The sequence below is a fragment of the Helicoverpa zea genome, chromosome 18 (assembly GCF_022581195.2).
Source record: "Helicoverpa zea isolate HzStark_Cry1AcR chromosome 18, ilHelZeax1.1, whole genome shotgun sequence".
In the NCBI taxonomy this organism is placed as follows: domain Eukaryota; kingdom Metazoa; phylum Arthropoda; class Insecta; order Lepidoptera; family Noctuidae; genus Helicoverpa; species Helicoverpa zea.
This window is the reverse complement of record NC_061469.1, coordinates 4,473,588-4,496,061: the sequence shown is the minus strand read 5'-3', so window position 1 is coordinate 4,496,061 and position 22,474 is coordinate 4,473,588. Positions and strand designations below refer to the sequence as shown.

The 22,474-nt window shown below is 35.8% G+C and overlaps 1 protein-coding gene across 1 annotated transcript in view; it reads right to left on the bottom strand.

Moving 5' to 3' along the window:
• LOC124639115 overlaps nt 1-14,527 on the bottom strand; it is a 53,347-nt gene extending 38,820 nt beyond the window's left edge. The window contains exons 1-3 of the mRNA XM_047176346.1: nt 14,428-14,527; nt 13,850-13,887; nt 308-424 (exon numbers count right to left, since the gene is read on the bottom strand). Coding sequence (XP_047032302.1) covers nt 308-424; nt 13,850-13,887; nt 14,428-14,527 — 255 coding nt within the window. The remainder of the gene's footprint in view (nt 1-307; nt 425-13,849; nt 13,888-14,427) is intronic.
• Between the last annotated feature and the right edge of the window lie 7,947 nt (nt 14,528-22,474).

The following is a 22,474-nucleotide window of genomic DNA, read 5'->3' as shown; positions in this document are numbered from 1 at the left end:
GAAATTCTACTCTGTAGTATTGCAATGATTTTCAATGATGTTCAATGATGTTCAATGATTTTGAAAGACTGCAATGTTGTACGAGAAAGATATACTAATGTCAACTAATTCTAGTTGACACACACACACGCACAGTTAGCCAAAATAGATTTTATAATCGTAAATGCTAGTATGTCACATGGATATATAGCGTTTTGAAATGTCATCTCGAGATGTCATGTCGATTCTGCTAGCGTTAACGATTGCAGAGAGGCATCTTGACTAACCGTTGCCGCGTTGAAGGAAAATGTATGACGTCTTAGTTTACCTGCTTAGAGTACATGGTAGTCTTGCTGGCTGGCCGTTCGTCGCTGGCCCTCTGCCACTTTCGCCCCGCGTTCTCATCCTCTGATTCGTAGCCCTTGGCCGAGTGTGCTATATCCGCCTGAAAACAAAATCCTCAAATTATTACTTTTGAAAAGTACAGGCGAAAAGGAAAAAGGTTATCTACATAATACCTAGTTCTTTTTGACATTCGAATCATCACAAACAAACACCTAACTAAGTATATCAAATATTTCTTTTATTTTGTTTCTTTACGGGGCCTATTTAAATTACAAAAAGATTTTTTCCTTCTCGATGAGCTGCAAACCTAATACCTAACAATCACTAGTGTCAGAACGTTGTGACGACGTGGAATAAAAAGTATTCAAAGATATGAATTAAAAGCAGGACGTTGTCTGTCATTATTGTCATTCCTATTTACCTTATTGGTTATAGCAGCATTTTATTTATTTATTCAGAAAATGAATAAACCGCACAATTAATCTACACCACGAACTACCAAACAACATACAGCAGAAACCAATCACAGTACAAAAGTTTTATCATAGCTCCCACAAACGCGGACTGAATCTCAACAAATTGCAAGCTCAAGCACAGGCACAACTTCAGACATTTGCATCGCCGATACCATCTATTGGGGCAAGTTTAATTGCAACCAAGTTCCTGACAACTGAATGATCCAACACTTTCTTTGCAACTGGATTTGGGAGATCTCTTTGTTTCTCATTATTGAATAAGTTTGCTAAAGATCTTTCTTGTGTACGCCGAGTTTGAGATCTGCCTGAGATAAATAAGTTAGCCTGCTGCTGCTGAGTACTTTTGGTTTTATATGGTACTAGCCGTTTTCCCACGGTTTCACCCGCGTCCCGTGGGAGCTACTGCCCGCATCGGAATAAAAAATAGCCTATGTTACTCGCAGATAATATAGCTTCCTAATGGTGAAAGAATATTTAAAATCGGTCCAGTAGTTTTTCAGTTTATCCATTACAACCAAACAAACAAAGTGTTCCTCTTTATAATGTTAGTATAGAAGTATAAACTATAGTCGAGATGGAGACAAGTAGTGGTGAAGAATATGACAGAGTGTCAAATGTCTGAGAGTGATGTCGAAGATGAATAGATGAATAAATTGGAAAGGAAAGCTGACCCTGTCAGCAGTGAAGTCATGTGGTATCCATTCTCTTTATAAATATTAAAGCTAAATGAAGAACTGTTGAATACCATGTTTGTCGTTCTTAATCACGTCAAACCTATGCAGTGCCTACATCTACTTGAGTACCTATCTAAGGTTAGTTTTACTCAAGACTCAAGCAACCAATTTAGAAGCTACCAATCAAATGGCTAAAACAAGATCTGTTCTAGAATATCGTCTGAATTGCCAGCAAAAGCTAGATTTGAACGTCTAAACTAGTGTAACACGAACTTAACTTGTAAAAGCCAATTAGGATGAGTACACACGTAAGTTCCAGCTCAAAGTCTTTGCCCATTGAGTGTGTGTACGTACTTAGTTGCTCTGTTCGTTGGACGCTATGATGCGAGTTCTATTAACTCTTTAGGGATTGAACTTGATAAATAAGATTTTGCTTGGTCAAAAAGTCTCATGCTCAAACTTGAATAAAAGCAAACAATATGTTTTCTAAGAAATCACTCCTGATCTAGGATCTTTCGAGATCCATCTTTCAACATAGCTTCAGCCGTTTCACCACGAGTAGAAAGTTGATCAAGCAAACACACCTTTGCATTTTTCGTATTAGGTATTGAATATACTCGTTCAAACATTTTTTTCTTTTGATGGTTCTATCAACTACTTAGATAACGTGACATTATTTTCGACTAACAAAAACGGACACGGAAAGTTTTATTCAATTCACAGACCTCAAAAAATAGGTATTCGCTAGGGACTATTGTGATAAATCGTTTGATACGTCATTCATCAAAATCCATTAAACTTAATCGTATTGGGAATAAAAAAACTCCGCATTCGATTATGTGCTGAACAGTATGAAATTGAATGAGCTTATATGCTTATTCGGGTATTTGGTTCGGAAGTTGAAATAGTTATCTACAAATGTATAAGTGTACATTACATTTTCTTATAATTAAAAATATACATTTTGAAGAATAAAATGTAATGATCAATTAATAGTTTAAATGGTTTATCTCAAATCACGAGTTTCCTGAAACGACCTAATTATTAATAGCATTTAGTTTTATAAGGTTTTCAATCGAATAAATACAACTGGTATTTAAACAAACAAAATACAATACAACTAGGATCTGCTCGAACACGGTTTCTCTAATTTGTTGTAGGTAAATTAAATCACTGAATCGAATCCATGATGGCGCGTAAGGAGCTTCGTCGGAATAAAAAACGTTTAAATTAAATATTGAAAGCGAAGCGTGAAAAATCTAGATGTTTTTGTTGCTGAGTATTTAAAATTCTTATTGCTAAACTATGTTTTTGATAGAATAAAATATATATGTAGTATATTAACACGAAGGTTCTATTGTCACGCTGCACCCACAGCCAGAATGGTCATTTGATCCGGGGCGGCGAGATTGTTCGAAAAAGTTACCGCGGACCTGGCACAAAAAAGGCCTACAAAGGAACATGATGGGTTTTAGTCAGTAAGAGTCTGACAGTTCCTCACAATGCTAACCCACAGCGGGAGGGATTATTTGATGATTTCCCACCAAAAAAGAACCATTCAACATTTCACGGTTCAACAGTTCCAAATGCAATTAGTAACAATGACATAACTTCATAAACAGCATTTCCTTAAGTAATAAAAACAAGCATTAAAACAACAGTATTTTTAACTTAGAAAACGTCGACGGACAACTGAGCAATCATTAATGAGTTGAAGTGAAATGACTTTTCTAGGCCATTAAGGCTCGGTGACACTGGTACATAACAGTGGAGTTTAAAAGCTAGTGAGTGTCGGTGTTACAAAAAAACTTTCCACTTGCTCAGTCTTTTTGCTTTGGGCATTTTAGCTTAAACTGCCGAAAGGCAAAGACGCTCTCAACTAGATCTACTAGCTTACAGACCAACACGTCAGGAAATAGCGAGTAAATTAGGCTTTTTAGTTGTAAAACACAGTTTTTACCAAAAGGATACTCAAAAGGAACTGTTACTGACTCAGACTTTTTAGTCCAGGTTTTATCAAGATGTTTTCCTTCACCTTTTTATCAGCCATTGGCTAAAGGCCTAAGATATACTAAGATAGTTGCATTGGTACTTGCCTGACCTGGAATCGAACCCACACCCTCATACTCGAGAGGTTGGTTCTCAACCCACTAGGCCACCACGACTCAAAAGGAAACTGCAAAAAATCGCAGTGACAGGAGCGATTTAACAAAATGCTCGCGAACTTGATGGTTTCAAAAGTTATAAACTAGCCCAGTGTCGTTGAGGCTTTAGTTTGCATAGGCCGGCTACATCGCTTCAGGCGAGCCTTTGTTTTTTATTGCAAATGGCTTTTCATTTTCATAATTTGTTCAAGTACTGTGAAATGTGAATTTAAGCGTATTTTTATGAGAATTGCTGTTTGGTTATGCTTTTAATGCTGGAGTAACTTTCAAATGGTTCGACACAATTGCAAAGTTTTTTTTGTTCAAATATGAATTCAACTGGGACTACCAATGATTTTGTTATACACTTATAAATATACTATGCTGGGAAGTTGCTTTTTTCCACGTAATTACTATATAAGTGTTCTACATCACTTAAAAATCTTTCAACACCAAAAGATCCTTGAAGAAAAAATACAAGAACTTTGAGCCGCATTTGAACCATTCACTAAAATGACTTAAAACTCATATACTCAAAATTATTCAAACACACGGAGACTTGAAATAAATAGCTACATACCTTTGAATAATGTAGGCTTCGCTGTTATTCAAATTGCAAAGTAACAACAAACAACAATATATTCAATTTCATGGAACTTGCTTACTGCCAGTTTCTGAATAGCTACTACTTCTCTGGTATCTACTAGAATTGCCTTACAAGTGACCATTACTTAGTTTCCTAGTTTAAAAATTGTTTCAGATAGAGATCTTATTCCAGAAGTTGCGAGCACTGTATTGTATGCTGTTGCACTTTTTCATACAAGCTTCGGAACTAAACTATTACGAAAGCATCCTTTTTGTTTATCAATATTAATTCGTTTCAAAGGACGATAATTTCGATTGCGAACATTTAAATAATGAAAATATTTTTAATGATGTACTTAATAGCTTTGGCTATGTCACATTTGTGTATTCATATAAGTTCTACAAGTACATAAACAGTTTTTTAACCCATTTCACTCCCTATATGAAAGTTTTCCGCGTCCAAAAGCTGAAAGCCCCAAAAACTCTATTAGAAGAGTGACTCGACTCGTGACTTTAATTGCAAAGTTTTTATTCAAATCAAAACAGCCAGTCACAGATGTTGAATGAACCACTAGCGTTTCTATCAGAATATTAAAATCGAATGATGGAACCGAAATAAGGAAATATTTTCTACAAAACAATATTACCGTCGCAAATGAAGCCGACTGGGAATTGGATTTCAACCAGATTCCAATAAACAAGAAGAGTTTAATGGAATACTTATCTATGGGGCTGAATATTAATTAAATGATCGCTTATTGGCCTTTTTTTATATGAAAATAGCGAAAAGCGGTTTTTAGCATTTCTGCCATTTTTAATAGGTGGCTTGAAATTGCTGATTATACACACTCTGTCACACTTACGTTTTCTGCGACTGAAATATTTTTAAATAGAACTTAAAGTAAAGTGACGAGTATTGCGAAGTTAGTCCTGTCAGCGCTCGAGGCCGGCTACTTTCAAAAACAGCGAACAATGATGAGCGTTCTTAATTCAAATGTTCGAAAAAAGAACACTTACACAGATTCAAAAGTCGCATACAGTTCCGCGTAACGGACGAAGGAGTTTCAACTATTTTAAAACTTTATACTTTTGTAACTCATCTCGTTTCTCCGAAGTCTCAACAAGAGAACGCTTTTAGCTGTATTTCATCGATACCTACCTCTAGGTAATTTCCTTTCGGATCTACTTTTATAATAGGCATGATGACAAATTTTTAAATTCCTTTGTATGATGTAGGTATACGTCTATTTTATATGAAAAATTATTAATTTTAAGAAAATGCGAAGTTTTTTTATCAAATAATTGCATTTTTCTCTGTCCACTTTGAATCCGGCGCGAAAACGCTTGTCAGTGTCACGTCGTCACTTGTGACGTCACGACTGAAATTACAAGACGCAAGTAAACAACGCTCGTGCAATAATTAAGTTTTTAGTGTTATTAAATATGAATTCGAAAGTGCATAGGTGTTGTGGGGTCCCCCAGTGTAAGAACACATCCAAAACAACTCCTGATAAGTTATTTGTGTACGTTCCTCACAATAAAAAAATACGAAACAAGTGGCTTAAACTTGCAAGGCGAGATTAAAAGCAATATTGCCCAGGGTACAACTTTATTTTTTTGTTTTATTTTTTGCGTTTCAGCTGTACGTAGGTACCTAACTCACAGCGTCATCACCAAAGGATGGCCTGGAGGACCTAAAAGAAAAATCAATTTATAAATAAAGGGTAGAACCATGATAATAGATTTCATTAACATTTACACCTGATAACAAATACATTGTCAAAAGTAATTTTAAGGAATTATTTATAACTAAAATTGTTTTTAATTAAACTAATATTCTAACATAGAAGTTTTTTTAATTAAACTAATACACTTACATGGAAGTTTTTTTAATTAAACTAGTATACTTACATGGAAGTTTTAACATTTCTAAATTCAGCTGAACAAAAATCTTTATTTGATAAAACTCTCCCAGCATTATGATTTCAATTCTAGGCAAATTAGCGCTGTTTGCCTTGATAAATCCGGGCTCCATAACTCGTGTTATGAACAATTAATTAATTACAAACAAAGATCGTAGTGGAAGTTCACAATAACGAAATGTGACGTTCGCGCGCTTTCGCGCGAGTTGTTTTGAGAGATGACGTCACGAGCTCTGATTGGTGTTCAAGATATCATGGCGGATTGCCTTATTTCGTAATTTTATTTTATAAAAATACACATTAATCACATTATTAATAAAGAAAACAATGCGCGTTTTATATTTCAAGCTTCAAGTTTAATTTAATAAATATATTATTTTAATGATTTTTGATTACTGTCATCATGCCTATTAAAGAGCTGCTCAGACTAATTAATGTAGAATAATAATGATAGTTCGTCTAATTAAAAACAACCTTTAGGTACTACAATTTGATTATAAACTGTACATTTAAAATTTATATACAATCTTATAAGTATCTAGGTATCTATGGTGCCCAAGGCAGTCCACAGATTCGCCGCATCGACAGCGATGCGGAACTACAGTGGGAAAGCCTAAGCGTAGGCATGTAGCGAGCCGGAACGTTGCGTTACCCAGCTTAGTTCCAACACTTTTTTTTGGTAGGGGTAAATCCTCATGGACTTCCTCCGCCTGGGGAGAGGCGGAGGGGTGTGCCGGACTCTTACCGGCTATAACCCCCTGTGTCCTCTTTGCACGTGTGCACGGGGCCGCGGGAATCCAGATTCTTCCGCAGCTCCCCACACTAGTGCTGGCCCTCGCATGGGCCTCGTCTCTTGTACGGGGTAGTGAGGTGTATCCACCTTTGGTCACTCTGGAACATGCGATTCTGGGTTTTTCGTTCTAACCGTCGTTTATACCTTCGAATACGGCTAGCCCCTTCACAGACTTTTTGCCTCAGGAAGTCGATGCGCTCTGTGACACGTGACATATATTCATGAGGACTGAGTCCAGTCCCCACGAATGCACACCTCACAAAGCGCATCACCCGAGGTCGGTTATTACCCTCCTTGAAGCAATATAGTTTTGCCAATGAGTACTCTGGCCCCCTCGATACGACGCTCAATCCTGCATTGCCAGGCTGGTACTGCTGACTTTGGTCGTATGGCTCCAGAGCACTCTGCAACCGTTCGTTGCTCTGAGTACTTACCATTACAACCCTATCATCCTCATCCCGCTCAACAAGATCGAACCGCAGTGTGATTCCGCCTGAAGGTGGCGGTGGTACCGCGGTCTGAGACAAAGTGGTGACCATAGGGGCTACCCAGCATCTCTAAGCGCAGCCGATCAAGTGCGGCGTCATCCAGTCTGTGATTGCGCTGGATAACCCGCACCTGATCCGACAGTCGTTGGACGGAGACGTTGACGGCTGGCTCTAGTAACCGAAACAGAGACAGCATCCCATCACGGTACGCAGTGAGGTTAGTTCCCCCCCCCGCCCCTCTGTGGACCCGTAGTATGCGCTGCACACAACTACCGGTAGCGGGGACCCTGCTAGGGACCTGTTGGTCCCCCGATCCCAAGCCCGTCGGTGGCCGGCGTCTCCCCTGCCGAAGCACAGGTGATGGCGACGTCGGCGGAGAGAAGTATTCGTCGCTCGAGCTCGACGCAGCTGCAGCCGCCGGTATCACTGTTGGTCTGTGGTCCGGCGGGGTCCGGGCGTGTATTTCGTTTAGAAGCTGCTCTAGTAAGCATTTAGTTCAGTACATTCCATTTTATTGTTCTTGTTTGTGCTTTGACGTACATATTTTGACGTTTGTATTTTCATACACTGATTATTGTATTTCTTCATTGTATTATTTAGATATAGCAGTAGTTTATATTTTTTCAATGATACACAAGATTTTTCTTTATAATTATTCATGAAGTGATAGCCAGTATAATTCAGTTCAGTTTATTATTATTATTAATGTAGCTAAGTTCAGTAGCTACAAACACATTCCTATACGCTTTATATCTATGGGTAATTTTTAATTAGAATACCTAAATTACAACAGAACTTAAGAACCGTGGTTTATAAAAAGAAATGAAAAATGAGAGGAAAAAATCCCCTCGAAGCTTTTTCGTCAAACCAGAGTTTATGTGATACCATTTCTCTCAGTTGTGAAGAGTAAATCCCAAAATATTTGCCACGGTAGTACCTTTTAAAGTGTTTTAGTACCGTGGTGCTTGCCAAAAATATAAAGTTGCATTGTTCGCGAAAGTTAAGATAATCTCGTGGCTTTCAGATGTTTCTGACACAAAATTTTGTACAATATTTTCATGGCGGTTATATTAAACATCGTATTTTAACCCCAAATGAATTTTCTAGAATGATGAAGAATAAGGAACTTTTTTATTTTGAGCTATCTTATTTGGTCACAAAATTCTCGAAACTGCATGTTTCTTTTACTTATTTTGAACATACATTATTATACACATTTACTTACACATATACAAATAATAGTCATCACGATCGGATATACACATTTTGGTCTTAAATATAGCACGTTCAAAATATCTAAAATTACTCTACCAACATTTGCCTCTATTCTCAATAGGATGCAAATGGCGTAAATTAGAGGTGTGCTGCAACAGTTTGGATTCAAAGTTAAAACGCGTTGTAAAAGCCCAATAGCGCGTTAAAAGGCTTCTGCAGTTTCGCTTAGAAACGGTCTCATAAGCTTATGTGGGCCATGCACAGTCGTTACGATGTTACCGCCTCTTTCATTGGATAGAGTGCCAACTTGTTATTCCACTGTCTTTTATACGCCATTATTATTTAAATACCTCGTCTAATTAAAAACAAAACCCCGCATTTCCGAGTGTTCTATCAAAATGACTTGTGTTTACAAAGCAAGTTCTGAAAGCAGATTTATTTAAATTATTTTCTTGGAATACCATTTGGAATGACGGTCGGCGATTGTAGTAGCAAAACTATGCTTAAAAGCTTTCGGAAACTGGTAACTGTAATTTATAATGAATTTGTAGCAACGAAGCCTCAAAGCTAAGCAAGAGTATTTATTAAAATATTCCACCGTGTCATTTATAATGAAAATTGACTTTTTCCACCATATCCTTTATTTATTATAAGCCATAAAAATTCATTTTTTTTTGTATCTGATAAACAGCCTAAAACGTTTCTCATATTTCAAATGATGTTGGTTAATCTTTATTAACCATAATAATTTGGTATAATTACAGATACATACGCCTTTTTTCTTTCCGTTGTTCCTGAAAAGCCTAAAGAGTCCCATAAAGTAAATATTCCTCCATGATAGTCTAACAAGAATAGAACATATAGCAAGAGGAAACGTTTTTATATTCATTAGAAAACAATCCGCGAACAAAGGACTTAGTTTTTTAAAGAATGTCTCTTGCAATGAAAACGGGATGCTAATGAAAGCCCCGGTTAATGAGATAAGACTAATGAGACATTGGATAGATTAAGAGTTTACCAAGTTCGTGGTTATTTTTCTTCCTTTTCTTTCTTCTTTTTCTCTTTAGACCTTTAGCTGACTTATCACCAAATTATAATCGCAGTTGTTGTAGACTATTGATAAAAATTATAGTAGTACTACAATAACTCTGAAATTCAAATTCCACCACTATAATATACTTCAAACAAATTGGTAAGTATCACAATGATAATTATTCACCAAAAACTTTTTATTTTAGATGATAAGATTTTTCATCTACATGGATGCTATTGTCACTGGAACAAAAAAAAATAACTTGTGCCAAAATATTTTCTGTTGAGTGGCGTACTAATTCAGCTGCCAAGTTCGTGACCTACCTTAATACTGTTGGCGCTACGAAGCTGCCTGTCATATAGAAAGTGCATTTAGTGCCAGAGTAATATGCATGTGCCGTGTCATAATTACCCAGCTGCATAATGAACATTATGTATTCAAATATAACTGAAAATATGGAGTAATATAATATGGTGCTGTTTTGGCTTTGACGTAAGTTAATTAAAAACACATATAAAAGATTTTTTCTTTGCATTTATATCTAAATTGATATTATAAGGATAAAAAAAATGTGTTTATTTATTTGTACCATTAAGACTCCAAAAGTACAGAACCGATGTTGCGAAGCTATTTATCCCTAGATGACAATCCCTGTGTTTTATCCGGGTCTGGGATGAAGTTCCCCAGGGATGCGGGTGAAACCACGAGAAAAAGCTAGTAAGAGATAACCTTTTTTTATGTGCAATTGAGTTGGGTGATTTATTACCAAGTTATACAAATTCCGACAAAAATAAGTTTTGATAATGTCAACATAATTTTAGTTACATGTTCGCCTATTCAGTTCACCTGAATAGATGTTTTTTTTTTGTGATCCATCTCACATATCAAATAGAGAATTCATGTCATGAATATTTCAATAGATATATACTGAGTGAGCTCTTGGGTATAATTTTTTTGCACATAATCTTTAGTAAGACTGAATATTGAATTATGTTGCGTAATAAGTGTTCATTTTATTTCCTAGAGTTGTCATTGTAGGTTTTATCTCGCAGAAGTCCGCGAAATAGTGAGCTGATTTTTTGTATACACCTTTATTCTAATGTTAAGAAAATGCGAATAATCTTCTAACTCGGAATCATTCCGCAGATTAGGGTTGAAAATATCAAAAACCACAGGACTATCAAGAAGTTTCTCATTTACTTTTCTTTATAATCTGTACACCTAAAACTTCATTAATCCAATTTAAGAACCATTAAAAATAATTATCACCCCAAAAATTCCATAAGAACTTACTCCTTCATATGACCTTTAACTCGAATAAATTATAGCTCATTAGACTGACACATAAAATAACATTATTCTCACTTCACCAAATTCCCTGCACCATTCAAGGGCAGACACCTGGCGTCTAAAATAAAGGGTAACTCTTTATGATCCAGACGGAATTTCATTACGGGAAAATCGTGCCTTAAACGAGTTTCGGTAATAGCGTGATAAAGAAAACACGACTGATTAAATTGGACACACAATTGTTTAAGAAAGTAACGCCTTTTTATTCCTTAAGTATGATGTGAGAAGTTTTAAGTGGATTTGCGGAATCTGTTCGGCGAATCCTCCGATTTGAATGTTGGGAATTTCTTTTGAACAGTTTAGCAGTTGTTTTCTTGGATTGAAATAAACGAGTGTTAATGTTTAAGCGACAAAGTTTATTTTTAGACAACCAATATAACAAAAAATATAACTAAAGGATGAGTGTGTTGGCATTATAAGTCATCCTCCGAGCCTTTCCCAACTATTTTGGGGTTGGCTTCCAGTCTAACCGGATTCAGCTGAGTATCAGTGCTTTACAAGGAGCGACTGCCTATCTGACCTCCTCAACCCAGTTACCCTGGCAACCAAATACCCCTTGGTTAGACCAAATACCTCTTGGTTAGTCGAAGTCCAAGTCAAGTCATCCTCATCCTCCGAGCCTTTTTCCCAACTTTGTTGGGGTCGGCTTTCAGTCTAACCGGATTCAGCTGAGTATCAGTGCTTTACAAGGAGCGACTGCCTATCTGACCTCCTCAACCCAGTTACCCGGGCAACCAAATACCCCTTGGTTAGTCGAAGTCCAAGTCAAGTGTTAGCATTATAACTGTTAACTGATATCTACTCATTAAAAACAACACTAAGGTGAATGCAACTTTCACTAAGCTAATCGCAGAAATAGCTTCAGTCATAACGAAACTAATATTAAGCTTACAAAGTACGACAAACTTGATAATCAAGTAGTCGTCGCCTTGACAAACTGCACTTGTTCTTCGTCCAACTTGTTACTTAGGAACATGATAATTTTCCCCGTGTCCCCACGTAAGCGAGTCGGGAACTTGCTAATTACAACTTAGGCTCTTCGTGATTTAGTTTTGCTGGTTATTTTTTTTCTTTGCAAAGTTTAACTTACCTATCTTCGAGTCTGAAGGTGCAGAATTATTTTTGGATTTAATATATCTTAGGAATTTATGATCCTTCTCTGATTTCCTTCATATGCCAACTTCTCACGTCTCTCATAGTCAGTATTACTCATTTTTAGAAAGTTTCGATAGTTAGGACATTTAACACATTTTTTAGGATTTAAAAAAAGGTACAAACGCAAAATATGTATAAATCAAATATTTTGTAAAAAAAGCATTCCTTTAAATAATTTTGAGACCGTATTCACGGTTCTTTTTTTAACGAAGATAACCAACCAAAATCAAGATAGCCTATCGACAAAGACCTTCTGATACCAGAAGCTTTAAACAGGAGGAAGATACGATCTCTATTAATAGTGTCAATGTTAACGAGTCGACTCAGGTTTCCGTCCAAATTGATACAATTGTTGAAGACAACAAAAGGTACTCAACAATTACTTAGAGTAACAGGTTTAATGAAGTCGTGGCTAAACTGAGAGGTTTCTCTTAAATTCGATTGGTTTCTTTATACGACTTAGTTACCATGATAAGATTGGTAGTTTTGTATTGCGGTTTTAACCCTTCTTAGATTGCCTAATCTCAATAGACAGTGGTTTTACACTAAAAGATCAATTGCAGAGATTTGCAACTCATATTCTACTCATACTCAGATATTCAAATCTTCCAATAGACATTTTTCTTTAACTAGGGTATTTTCTAGTCTTGTAAAGACACGTTTGCTTTCTTTTTAAATATAAATATTTTATGGCTCAAGTATTTAATATTCTACGAAAATATGTATGTATTTCATCTATGAAGTATTTACTTCATGGAAGTGCAGCTATAGTGCGAAAGCTTGTTACGAAATTGTGGTTTGGATTAATGATGTGTCAACTCATTACGGTAGAGGAATTATCGAAAATTCAAATCACAAAGGGATTTCTCTAGAACCAATTAATTTCAAAACTAAATCGAACCGATTCAGAAGTTAATTTCCGATTGCCGTTCCCGCTAATACGAGAACACATTATAATTTAATATCCTAAATTGGATTAAATTCGTTGCATTTCCATGGAATTTTCCATTCAACTGGATCAGTCCAATTTATGTAATCCTCTGTAGGGACTCATAAACTGGTTTTGATCCACAAGGACTCAATTAACAAATTGTGCCTGTGTTTTATCTCATATTGTTCGCACTGAACTGTAAAAGATACGACGAGGGTTAAAAGCACAATTTATAGGTCTATAAAAAGTAATAGGTTCATAAAAAATTCGATCTTTTAATTGGAAGGTACGCAAAAATGTTCCAATTACTGGGAACAAACACTTGAGTTTGCTTACCGATCAAAATCTTTGTTTTCAATTTAGGAATCTAATCTTTTGTTTGGTTATAAAAATTGTGGTGTAACGAGATCATTTCTTGGTTCGAAAATATTGCTGTGTCTGTTTTAACGTTTTTTTGTAATCAATTAAAAACGCGCTGACTAACATTTTGCGCAAAGAGTAGCCTTTTCAAACGCCGTTTTTCAATGTTGATTTTCTGACAAGCAATGATTTTCATACTACTAACGTTTTGGAATTATCAGTTTAACATAAGCCTGATACCTATACCTGTCCATGCAAATCCTTGCCACATCGCTGCGCACCTATAAAATACTTTTTATCTTTTAAAGGCCAGCTTTCAATAAATCATTCACATTTTGGTTACGGCCACTCCGATATAATCCTTTTAAACCGTATAAATGGTGAAGAGTTTAAACGTACCTGAGTTGAAACCGATACGCCGGGGCTCGCGCCGCCACCTGAAAATAAAGAAAAAATATATGATACAGGATGTTAAATTAAAGGAAAATGTATTTTAGTATGTACCTCTAGTTGGGCATGAAAAGTTCATCGTACCGCTAGAATCAGATATCTCTCGGAATTCTAGTCGGTGTTCAAACACGTCTTGTTTGGTTAATTTAGGAATCTCTATAAAAAAAAGGTAAGTAACTCTTTATTTTAAAAAATATCATCATCATTTAAGAGCCCAGCTCCTGTCGGTGCAGCTCCTTCCATTTCCGCCTATCTAGCGCCAACTCCTGAACTCCCTCATAAGTCACAACCTTCACCTTTTCTTTAATTTGCTTGATATAGCTATACTTTAGACGACCCCAAATAATATATTTATATAAAATCCTTTTCTATTAAAGTCGATCAAAAAATGAGGATGATGAATATCGTTAATAACTTATTACCATTTATAACAGTCATAACCGAAATTATATCCGCGGAAAAACAGTTTACACTTTAAACTAATAAAAACATTAATCGGGTTAAAAGCCCAGAAGCGCATTACCAACCAATAATGTTAAACTGATTATTTTCAACATGCATTCTAGTAATGCATATCGTGCCGTAAGTGGTAAACTTTGTTATATCGTCGTTCGGGCCATTAGCCATGCGTTTTTAAATTAATTACGTCTGACAGTGTATTTAAAAACACATTAGGTGTTGTTTGAAACATATCTATGCCTTATTTATTATTTCTAACTCTAACAAAAAGGTTGGTACCTACTGTGTTGCTGGAAGTTTATTGCGCCACTTTTTTCCCAGTAATTGCACGCAGAAAGTGGGGTTTTGGGGTCTGTAGGCTGTAGTAGGGTCATGTAATTCTGACGTTGAAAAGTACTGATTTTCAGCCTACTTTAAATAAACGCTTTTTGATTTTACAACCATTTTAGTCCTAAACAGTCTTATAAAGGGATGGTTGGCGCTCTTTGGTTGAAAAGCCGACCCCAACATAGTTGAGAAGAAAGGCTTGGAGGATGATGAGGCGCTCTTTGGGGGAGCATTCAGCAACTTATGTTGGTTGATAATTATAATGATCATGAAGAGAAAATTTCGTCACCTAAAAATGTTATCCCAAAATCCTTGAATATACTGTAAAGAATAAAAAGCATAATACATTTAACTTGTAAAGTTCACAACGTTCAGGTATAGCCAGCACACGGTAGTTTCAATAGCCCATATATTTGTAGGAACCGATTTCCAAACAGCAGGTATTTATAACTTTTAGTTCCCAGCCGTTTCCAATAACCTAGAGAAAATATTGACTGTCACTAGGCCTGGCTAGGTTTACTTTGTTAAGTTTGTGTGCTCTGGGAAATCCAATATTTTTCTTTAGTAAGTAAATAGCTTGAGAACAGCACTTTATGGACTGCTGGGTCAGTTCGATTTAATGTTTATAGTATGTCTTCCTTTTCTTCTATATCGGAAATCACCGTCGTACCACAAACACTTTTAGACGTCTGTGGAACACTAGTCTAAAAAAATGACAGATCATGACGTTGAAATAAGGTCCGTTTTGCAGCCACAATTTTTTTAGACAAGTGTTCAACAGATGTTTAATTTTTTGTAGTAAGGCTGTCTTTTTTAAACTTATATCTGTAGGTACTGCAAACCTATTCACAAACTATTGTTTTTCAAGCTATCCGCAGTTTCAGTACGATGCATTGTAACGTTCTTTTCTATCCACATTATGACAATAAACTGGCAATAAACGCTTGAATGTATGTCATCACACGTATAAAAGAGTCTAGAATTAGGTCATCCGCCCATCGTCGATAAACAATAGAAGAACTAGAACTGCATTGGACAGCTGTAGCGGACACTTTCTATTTATCGTCATCGGTTCACATAGCCATGAAATATGGATCCCACCAAAAACATTAAATGTAAAAAAAAGCCAATCCTCTACGCAGTTCCTCCACCGTAAAAAGTTTTGAGATCGCATAGAAGCCAAGTCCTGTTCTACTTTATTTGTAATAATAAATCAATATTTTGTGACTATATCAATAGTTTCGTTCACTTTACAATAATATTGACTTGGCCATGAGCACAATAAACTACAAATATAATACAGCATATCTTGGAGAGGTGAAAGTCAAACATGAAGTTTAATATCACAGAATTAAATACTTTTAGTTTATTCAATTGTTACTAAATGACCGACAGTCAGTTTCATCCAACATCAATGAACTGCACATGTACTATGGCGCATGTTTAGTCCATGGTGATCTCAAATTCCAATCAGTCCGTAATCAGTCCAATCGTAAAATCATGTCCATATAGAATTTATCAATTCAATGGTATTTACACATTATTACAAGGAGCGACTTTTAACTTGTGCTCATGGCCAAGACAGTATTATTGTATAGTGAACAAAACTATTGATATAGTCACAAAATATTGATTTATTATTACAAATAAAGTAGAACAGGACTTGGCTTCTATGCGATCTCAAAACTTTTTACGGTGGAGGAACTGCGAAGAGGATTGGCTTTTTTTTACATTTAATGTTTTTGGTGGGATCTAATTTATTTTTTGTAGGTCTCTTTCTTCTCTAAGTATATAACAAATTAAATTAACTTACATGCAACTAACTAAATATATAACAAACTAAATATGTACACCTAAAGTAGCACGTAAACAATATTTTTTTTAACCTAAAAAAATTCGAAATTGTCGAATTTTTTAATCGAATAGCTTTTAGAATAAAAGAGATTTTTTTCAGAGGTAATGACGCTATCACATGAAATTATTTGATTTTTTTTAAGTACTACTTATACTAAGCTATGTAACGAAACCATAGCGCGATTTAGACCAGGACAACGCCATCTATCGAGCGAGCATGCAGTGTTTATCGCACTGCATCACTGCATTAATATGAAAGATTTTATCATTATTCATTTCATTTAAACCTAGCTTTTTTATTCATATGTTGTATATTTAATACATATAACAATATACCACTACGTAACAATAAAACAAATAGTAACATTTTGTACATAAATAAATAACAAAGTTATCAATGCAGTCAAAATTCATACACAATGTTCTTGAAAAACCGCAAATATAAATTTGTTTCCTATTTTTTTATTAAGTTTTAAGGTTTTTATAATTTTCCCTTTATATGTAGCTAATAACCTATCTTGGTGCCAAATTTGAAGGTTCTAAGTTTGCTAGAAGTACCTTAGACTTTTGATGATCGGTCAGTGAGTCAGTGACAAAATGGTGTAACTTTAATCGCTCATAACTGGTAAACTATTTATTCAAATGTCTTGTAATTTTGAGACTGGGCTTGTTCTAATACTTACTCTTGGTCATCGAAAACCTAAACTCCTAACTTTGTTCACATGGAAGATACAGGGGACTGAAATAGCCGCAAAACGCTTCGAGAAAAGATGGTACGGCCGTGCCCGCTTTGCTCGAGTCTTGGCTGGGGCACTGCCGTGCCCTCAGATATCAATATTTAAAATAGTTTCGATGGATGACTGCTTGAAATCCCATTCTGATAGTCATTCTAAAAAATATCAATGACATAAAGTATTTTATCATAGGCCATATAAAATGCAAAAAGAACATGAGGTTAGTTCATTCGTCCGCCAATTGTCACTTTCAGATTCCAAGGAAGTTTGAAACATTTTCGAAAATGGACCATGTTCCAATTTTGAATACCATAGTGGTTTTGCATGACATTGTGCGGTCAGAAGTTTTGGTAATGGCAAAAAGGAGTTTGGTTGCTATTCAAAACTTTTTGCTCATCACGGCTTTTAGTGCGCGGTGATTTAGCAAAAAGATAGATTCATAGAAATAGTTTTGTATATTTTACTTACGTAGACGGTTAATTAATGAGAAAAGTCTTTTCAGAAAGTACATCGTAACAAAGGCATTGCTTTTTATAGACATTAAGTTAATGTAAACATAATTAATCCGTATCAGACTGTCATCTATGATATTTTAAAATTCTTATTTGCCAAGTAAATTCTGTGGTTTAACATGGAATTTCGACAACCCTTCATGAAGTTTGTAAGCAACACGTACCGCGGTTAACAACCTTAGACCTGTTCAAGTTCAACTCCCAAGCCGCAGTGTTGGTATTTGGGATATAAACTAACTTTCTTCTTAAATGTAGGTAGTAAGATACTATCGGGCCCTGACCCTGGGCACAGAATTTCGAAGACGTTGAAATTACTTTTTACGCGGTTCACGTACTATCATCAATTCCCTCCTTTTGGTGTACTTATTGACACTTGGCCTTTTTCGAACTGCATACTTCTTTTTATACTATACTTTGTCTGATTCTTATAAGGCTATACAGTATTCATCCATATTTGGTTGACAAAATAACATAAAACCTCACCTTCAATTAATCCAACAATCACGACCCCAAAAAATTGCAAACACCAGATTCCCATTTTCCGATTCCACTTCGGGGATAAGCGCGCAAAATAAAAATCCAATCGCAATCGCTTTCACAGAACGATAGAACCAAATAAAACCCGTGTTCTATTTACTTTTAAAAATCACTAGCGTGCACTTCTCCCCTTTATACCTTGTCTACACGTGAAGTCACGTACGGGGAACATAGAATTTGTCCGCACCATAGAGGACAAATCGACTAGCGGAGGTGCCATAACGGAAAATTTCCTACGAAAGTAGCAAGACAAAATGCGGGTGGTAGGGGAACGAGGAACGTTACTGTCTCCGCTCTAATACGCCTTCTTTCGACCCGAGTATTTTTTGTAATGCCAAAAATCGTTGACAGATAGATGTCTTACAGAATCCGAACGCCTCGTTAGTTCACTCGTAACTGCGTCGTTTTAGTCATGACCACCGTAAGTATTTGACCTAGAAGAAAGCGCCTGACCTTCATTATGACATCTCCGGTCATCTTCCCATACTCCGTGGTCCGCACGGTCGACTAAGCAGCCAGTTTCTTCACAAAATGTACGGAACCCTCTAAACCGCTAAAACTAATTACGGCAGGACGTGTACAATATGTTATATTATTTTAGTGCGCTCCAGTTTCGAGTTTATTTGGTTAGGAGACTATTTTGCGAGTCTGGCGAAAATGGGTACGTTTTTGTATGCTTTTAGTGGTTGGTTATATACATAATTTAATGGGCGCGCGAAAGTGTGAGATTAGAGTACCCGCACACTGCAAAATTTTAGTCGCCCGACAGTTTTTGTGAGCTCATAACTCAGTATGGAGAGAATTATTGTACGCACATAACAACGATCGGGTATTTGGTCGGTATCAAGGACCAACTGTCGATTGTTTCGTGTACAGTAGTGTGCTCTTTGGGTGAAAGCGTAATAGATCTTATATACATCTTCTAAGTGCTTACCTATACTATATACTTAGTAGGATCATAGTTCTTTTTCCATTTAGTTAAAACTTCAAGAAATTTTACTTCAAAACTACATCATGAACCATATTCTCAGAAGACGAGATTCTCAAAACTTACTTAGATATTCTAATCCATTAGCATTGCCATCAATCTAAACATCAGTACGTACATACTACTACAGTTAACTATGTATTACGTAACTACTAAAAGCCGATGCAGTGTAGCCACAAATCGGATTAACAAGTTGCCGCGGGAAGTGACTTGGCGTTTCCACTAGAACTATTGGTTAACCCTCGTGGATTATCAGGCCCAATGTATTTATCTTAAGTTACCAAAGTGGACATAGGTTTGGTAGGACCCAATGCCCCATATACGTAGCATATATTCACATCCATGTGTAGGACTATACTTCCATATACTTTGCATGAAATCTTTACTGATTTATGTTCACTAGCTGCTGTGTATGTGATGTGTCACCCGCGCCCCTGGGGTTCTTCTTCCTGTACTAGGATAAAATTTTTTTTTTTCTTTCTCTTTTTTTTTCTTTATGTTAATGTAATTGGTGTGTAAACCGTTTTAACATGATAAATAAATAAATAATCTATATTGTCTGGGGATTGGAAAACATCGCAACAGTTAATTTTTGAAATTGGTTAAGTTGTTTCTTACCCTTCATACAACAGTATATGTATTAGTTTGCAATTTTTACATCTTTTTACTATGAATCTCTGGATATCTAAATAAAAGTTATTACATATAATATAGAAACAAACAAACAGTGTATCATTCCATATAAAAAATGTATTTAAACTTGGAAAGCTATTAACTTGACAAACATAACTGGCGTTTGCTTTTAGCTTTACTTAGAAATATAAACAGTTTCTGCATTTATTATAAGTTTAGTGACCGCATATGAAAGTTTATTTATTTATTTATATCAAAAGTTTGAACGTGCGGGTGTATATTTTCTTGTTCTAAAGGAAATATAAATTTAAATGTTGGCGATTTATGCACTCGCTTTGTTAATAATAGCGTGTTTGACTTTTAGTGCAGTTGTCACTTTGTCATTTTCTGTTTTCATGACTTTTTCTACATTTTTCAGAAAAGAAAACTAGGCTTGTGGCGAAGCTAAATATAACATTTAAGATTATTAGTTTTATTAATGATTTTGCAGATTTTACGATTTAATATTTTTAATTATACTGTCTTTTCTTAAACTGTAATAATCTTTAATAACTTTTGAAAATCAGAAAATTTACCCTTAACCTAATAAGACGAGAGTTTTGCAACGACTAATTCATTTATTTACTTTCTTATCTACAACAACTGTCTTACATAATAGGTACCTATTAATCAAAACATTGAATACTTACAATCTTTGTACATTTAATATTTTGATACATTCGTAACAATTATTATGAGACTATGAGGGTTTTACAAGTGCCCAATATAGTTAGAACAATTATCAAGCACACCATATTCTGAAATACCCAGTACAGTTTCTCTGCAGTTACCAATTTAACCAAATTGTTTCTAAAACGCTCTGCCAAGGTAATTCGATAATTTGATTTGGCAATTTGACACCAATGCAGATGCAGTTAGAGTATTAAATGGCGCGTGCCACGTTATCAGACTGCACACTCGTGTACCTACATGTTAAATTTCTGGGTTTACATGGAATAAATAAGCTCTGTTAACCCGTTTCTCTCTTGGGAAATCTGGGATTTGCTTTTTAAATTAGAAAAGATTATGGAAAGGAAGATTTTACAATCACTCTAGTGTAGCAATGTTAATAGGTATGTAGTCAATAATTACTATAAACATTTTTTTTATAAATTTTTATACGGCATGTCCTGGCTATAAATACGAAGTACATATATACGTCGTTTAAAAGACGTTCAGATCTGAGAATTGCACGCATTAAGACAAAGTTTATGGGCTGCTTATGTAAAAAAAAATCCCATCCTGTAGATAACAGATACCTATATTTACGCGTCCATTGATAACTAGGTATCGTTCTCTCAAAACTTTTTGCCCATAGAAACATTGTGCAAGTCGTTGCGCAGACACCAATTTTATGTGTCAGAGGTTGGCGGGAGAGGTAAGGGTAAGATACATGTGCTCAGAATTCAATGGTGGACTGCCTTTAATTTTCGCGAAAACTGTGCTCTAACTAGAATGTCTTGTACTTAAAATACATACAGAAGTATACTATCAACCTCCTGGGAAATTCTACTACCGTAAACAGCTAAATAAATGGTAGTTTCTTCCAAACTGTACAGAACATGCTGCAATACAAAGTTATAGTCACCACGAGGACACTTTTAATAAACCACTCGAAACATACTTGCATAATATCTCTCGGCGGTCCCCCGAATTTATTCCTTGTTTCCAATTAAATGCCCCCATTTATATTCAATAGGTTAACATTTTTAGGGTTCCGAACCCAAAGGGTAAAACGGGACCCTATTGTTTTCGCTCCTCTGTCCGTCCGTCCGTCCGTCTGTCACCATCTCATGAACCGTGATAGTTAGAAAGCTGAAATTTTCACAGATGATGTATTTTTGTTGCCGCTATAACAACAAAAAATACTGAAAACTAGAATTAAATAAATATTTTGGGGGGCTCCCATTCAACAACCGTGTTTTTTTTTGTTTTTGTCCGTTTTATACATAATGGTACGGAACCCTTCGTGCGCGAGTTCGACTCGCACTTCGCCGGTTTTTCGTATACTCCCAATGAATATTAGCGAAGTCATACCTACGTAGCTTTTGTATTTGCAAATAACATTTTTTTTGAAAACAGCGTGTTTCTTTGTCGTGTGTGGAAGTTGTTTATTGACGGCAAATATGTTTTTTGTCACTGTAAATGTTTTCAGGGAACACGCCATTCATGTTTCTCGGAATCAAAGAATGTGTCAATTCTGTGTGTTTTTTAATGGAAATAAAATTGTTCAAGTACAAAGCTAAAATGTTTCGCTGCGGATTTTAATAATTTGTCGGTCGAAAAACAATGGATGGTTCGGTTATTGCAACCCTTTTTTTTTTTTTTTTTTTTAGCGACGTAAAATCATCAAATGACCCCTCCCGCTGTGGGTTAGCAGCGGTGAGGGAGTGTCAGACTCTTACTGACTAAAATCGTCGTGTTCCGTCATAGGCCTTTTATGTACCAGGGCCGCGGTATCTCTTTCGAACAACCCGCAGCCCCGGCAGGC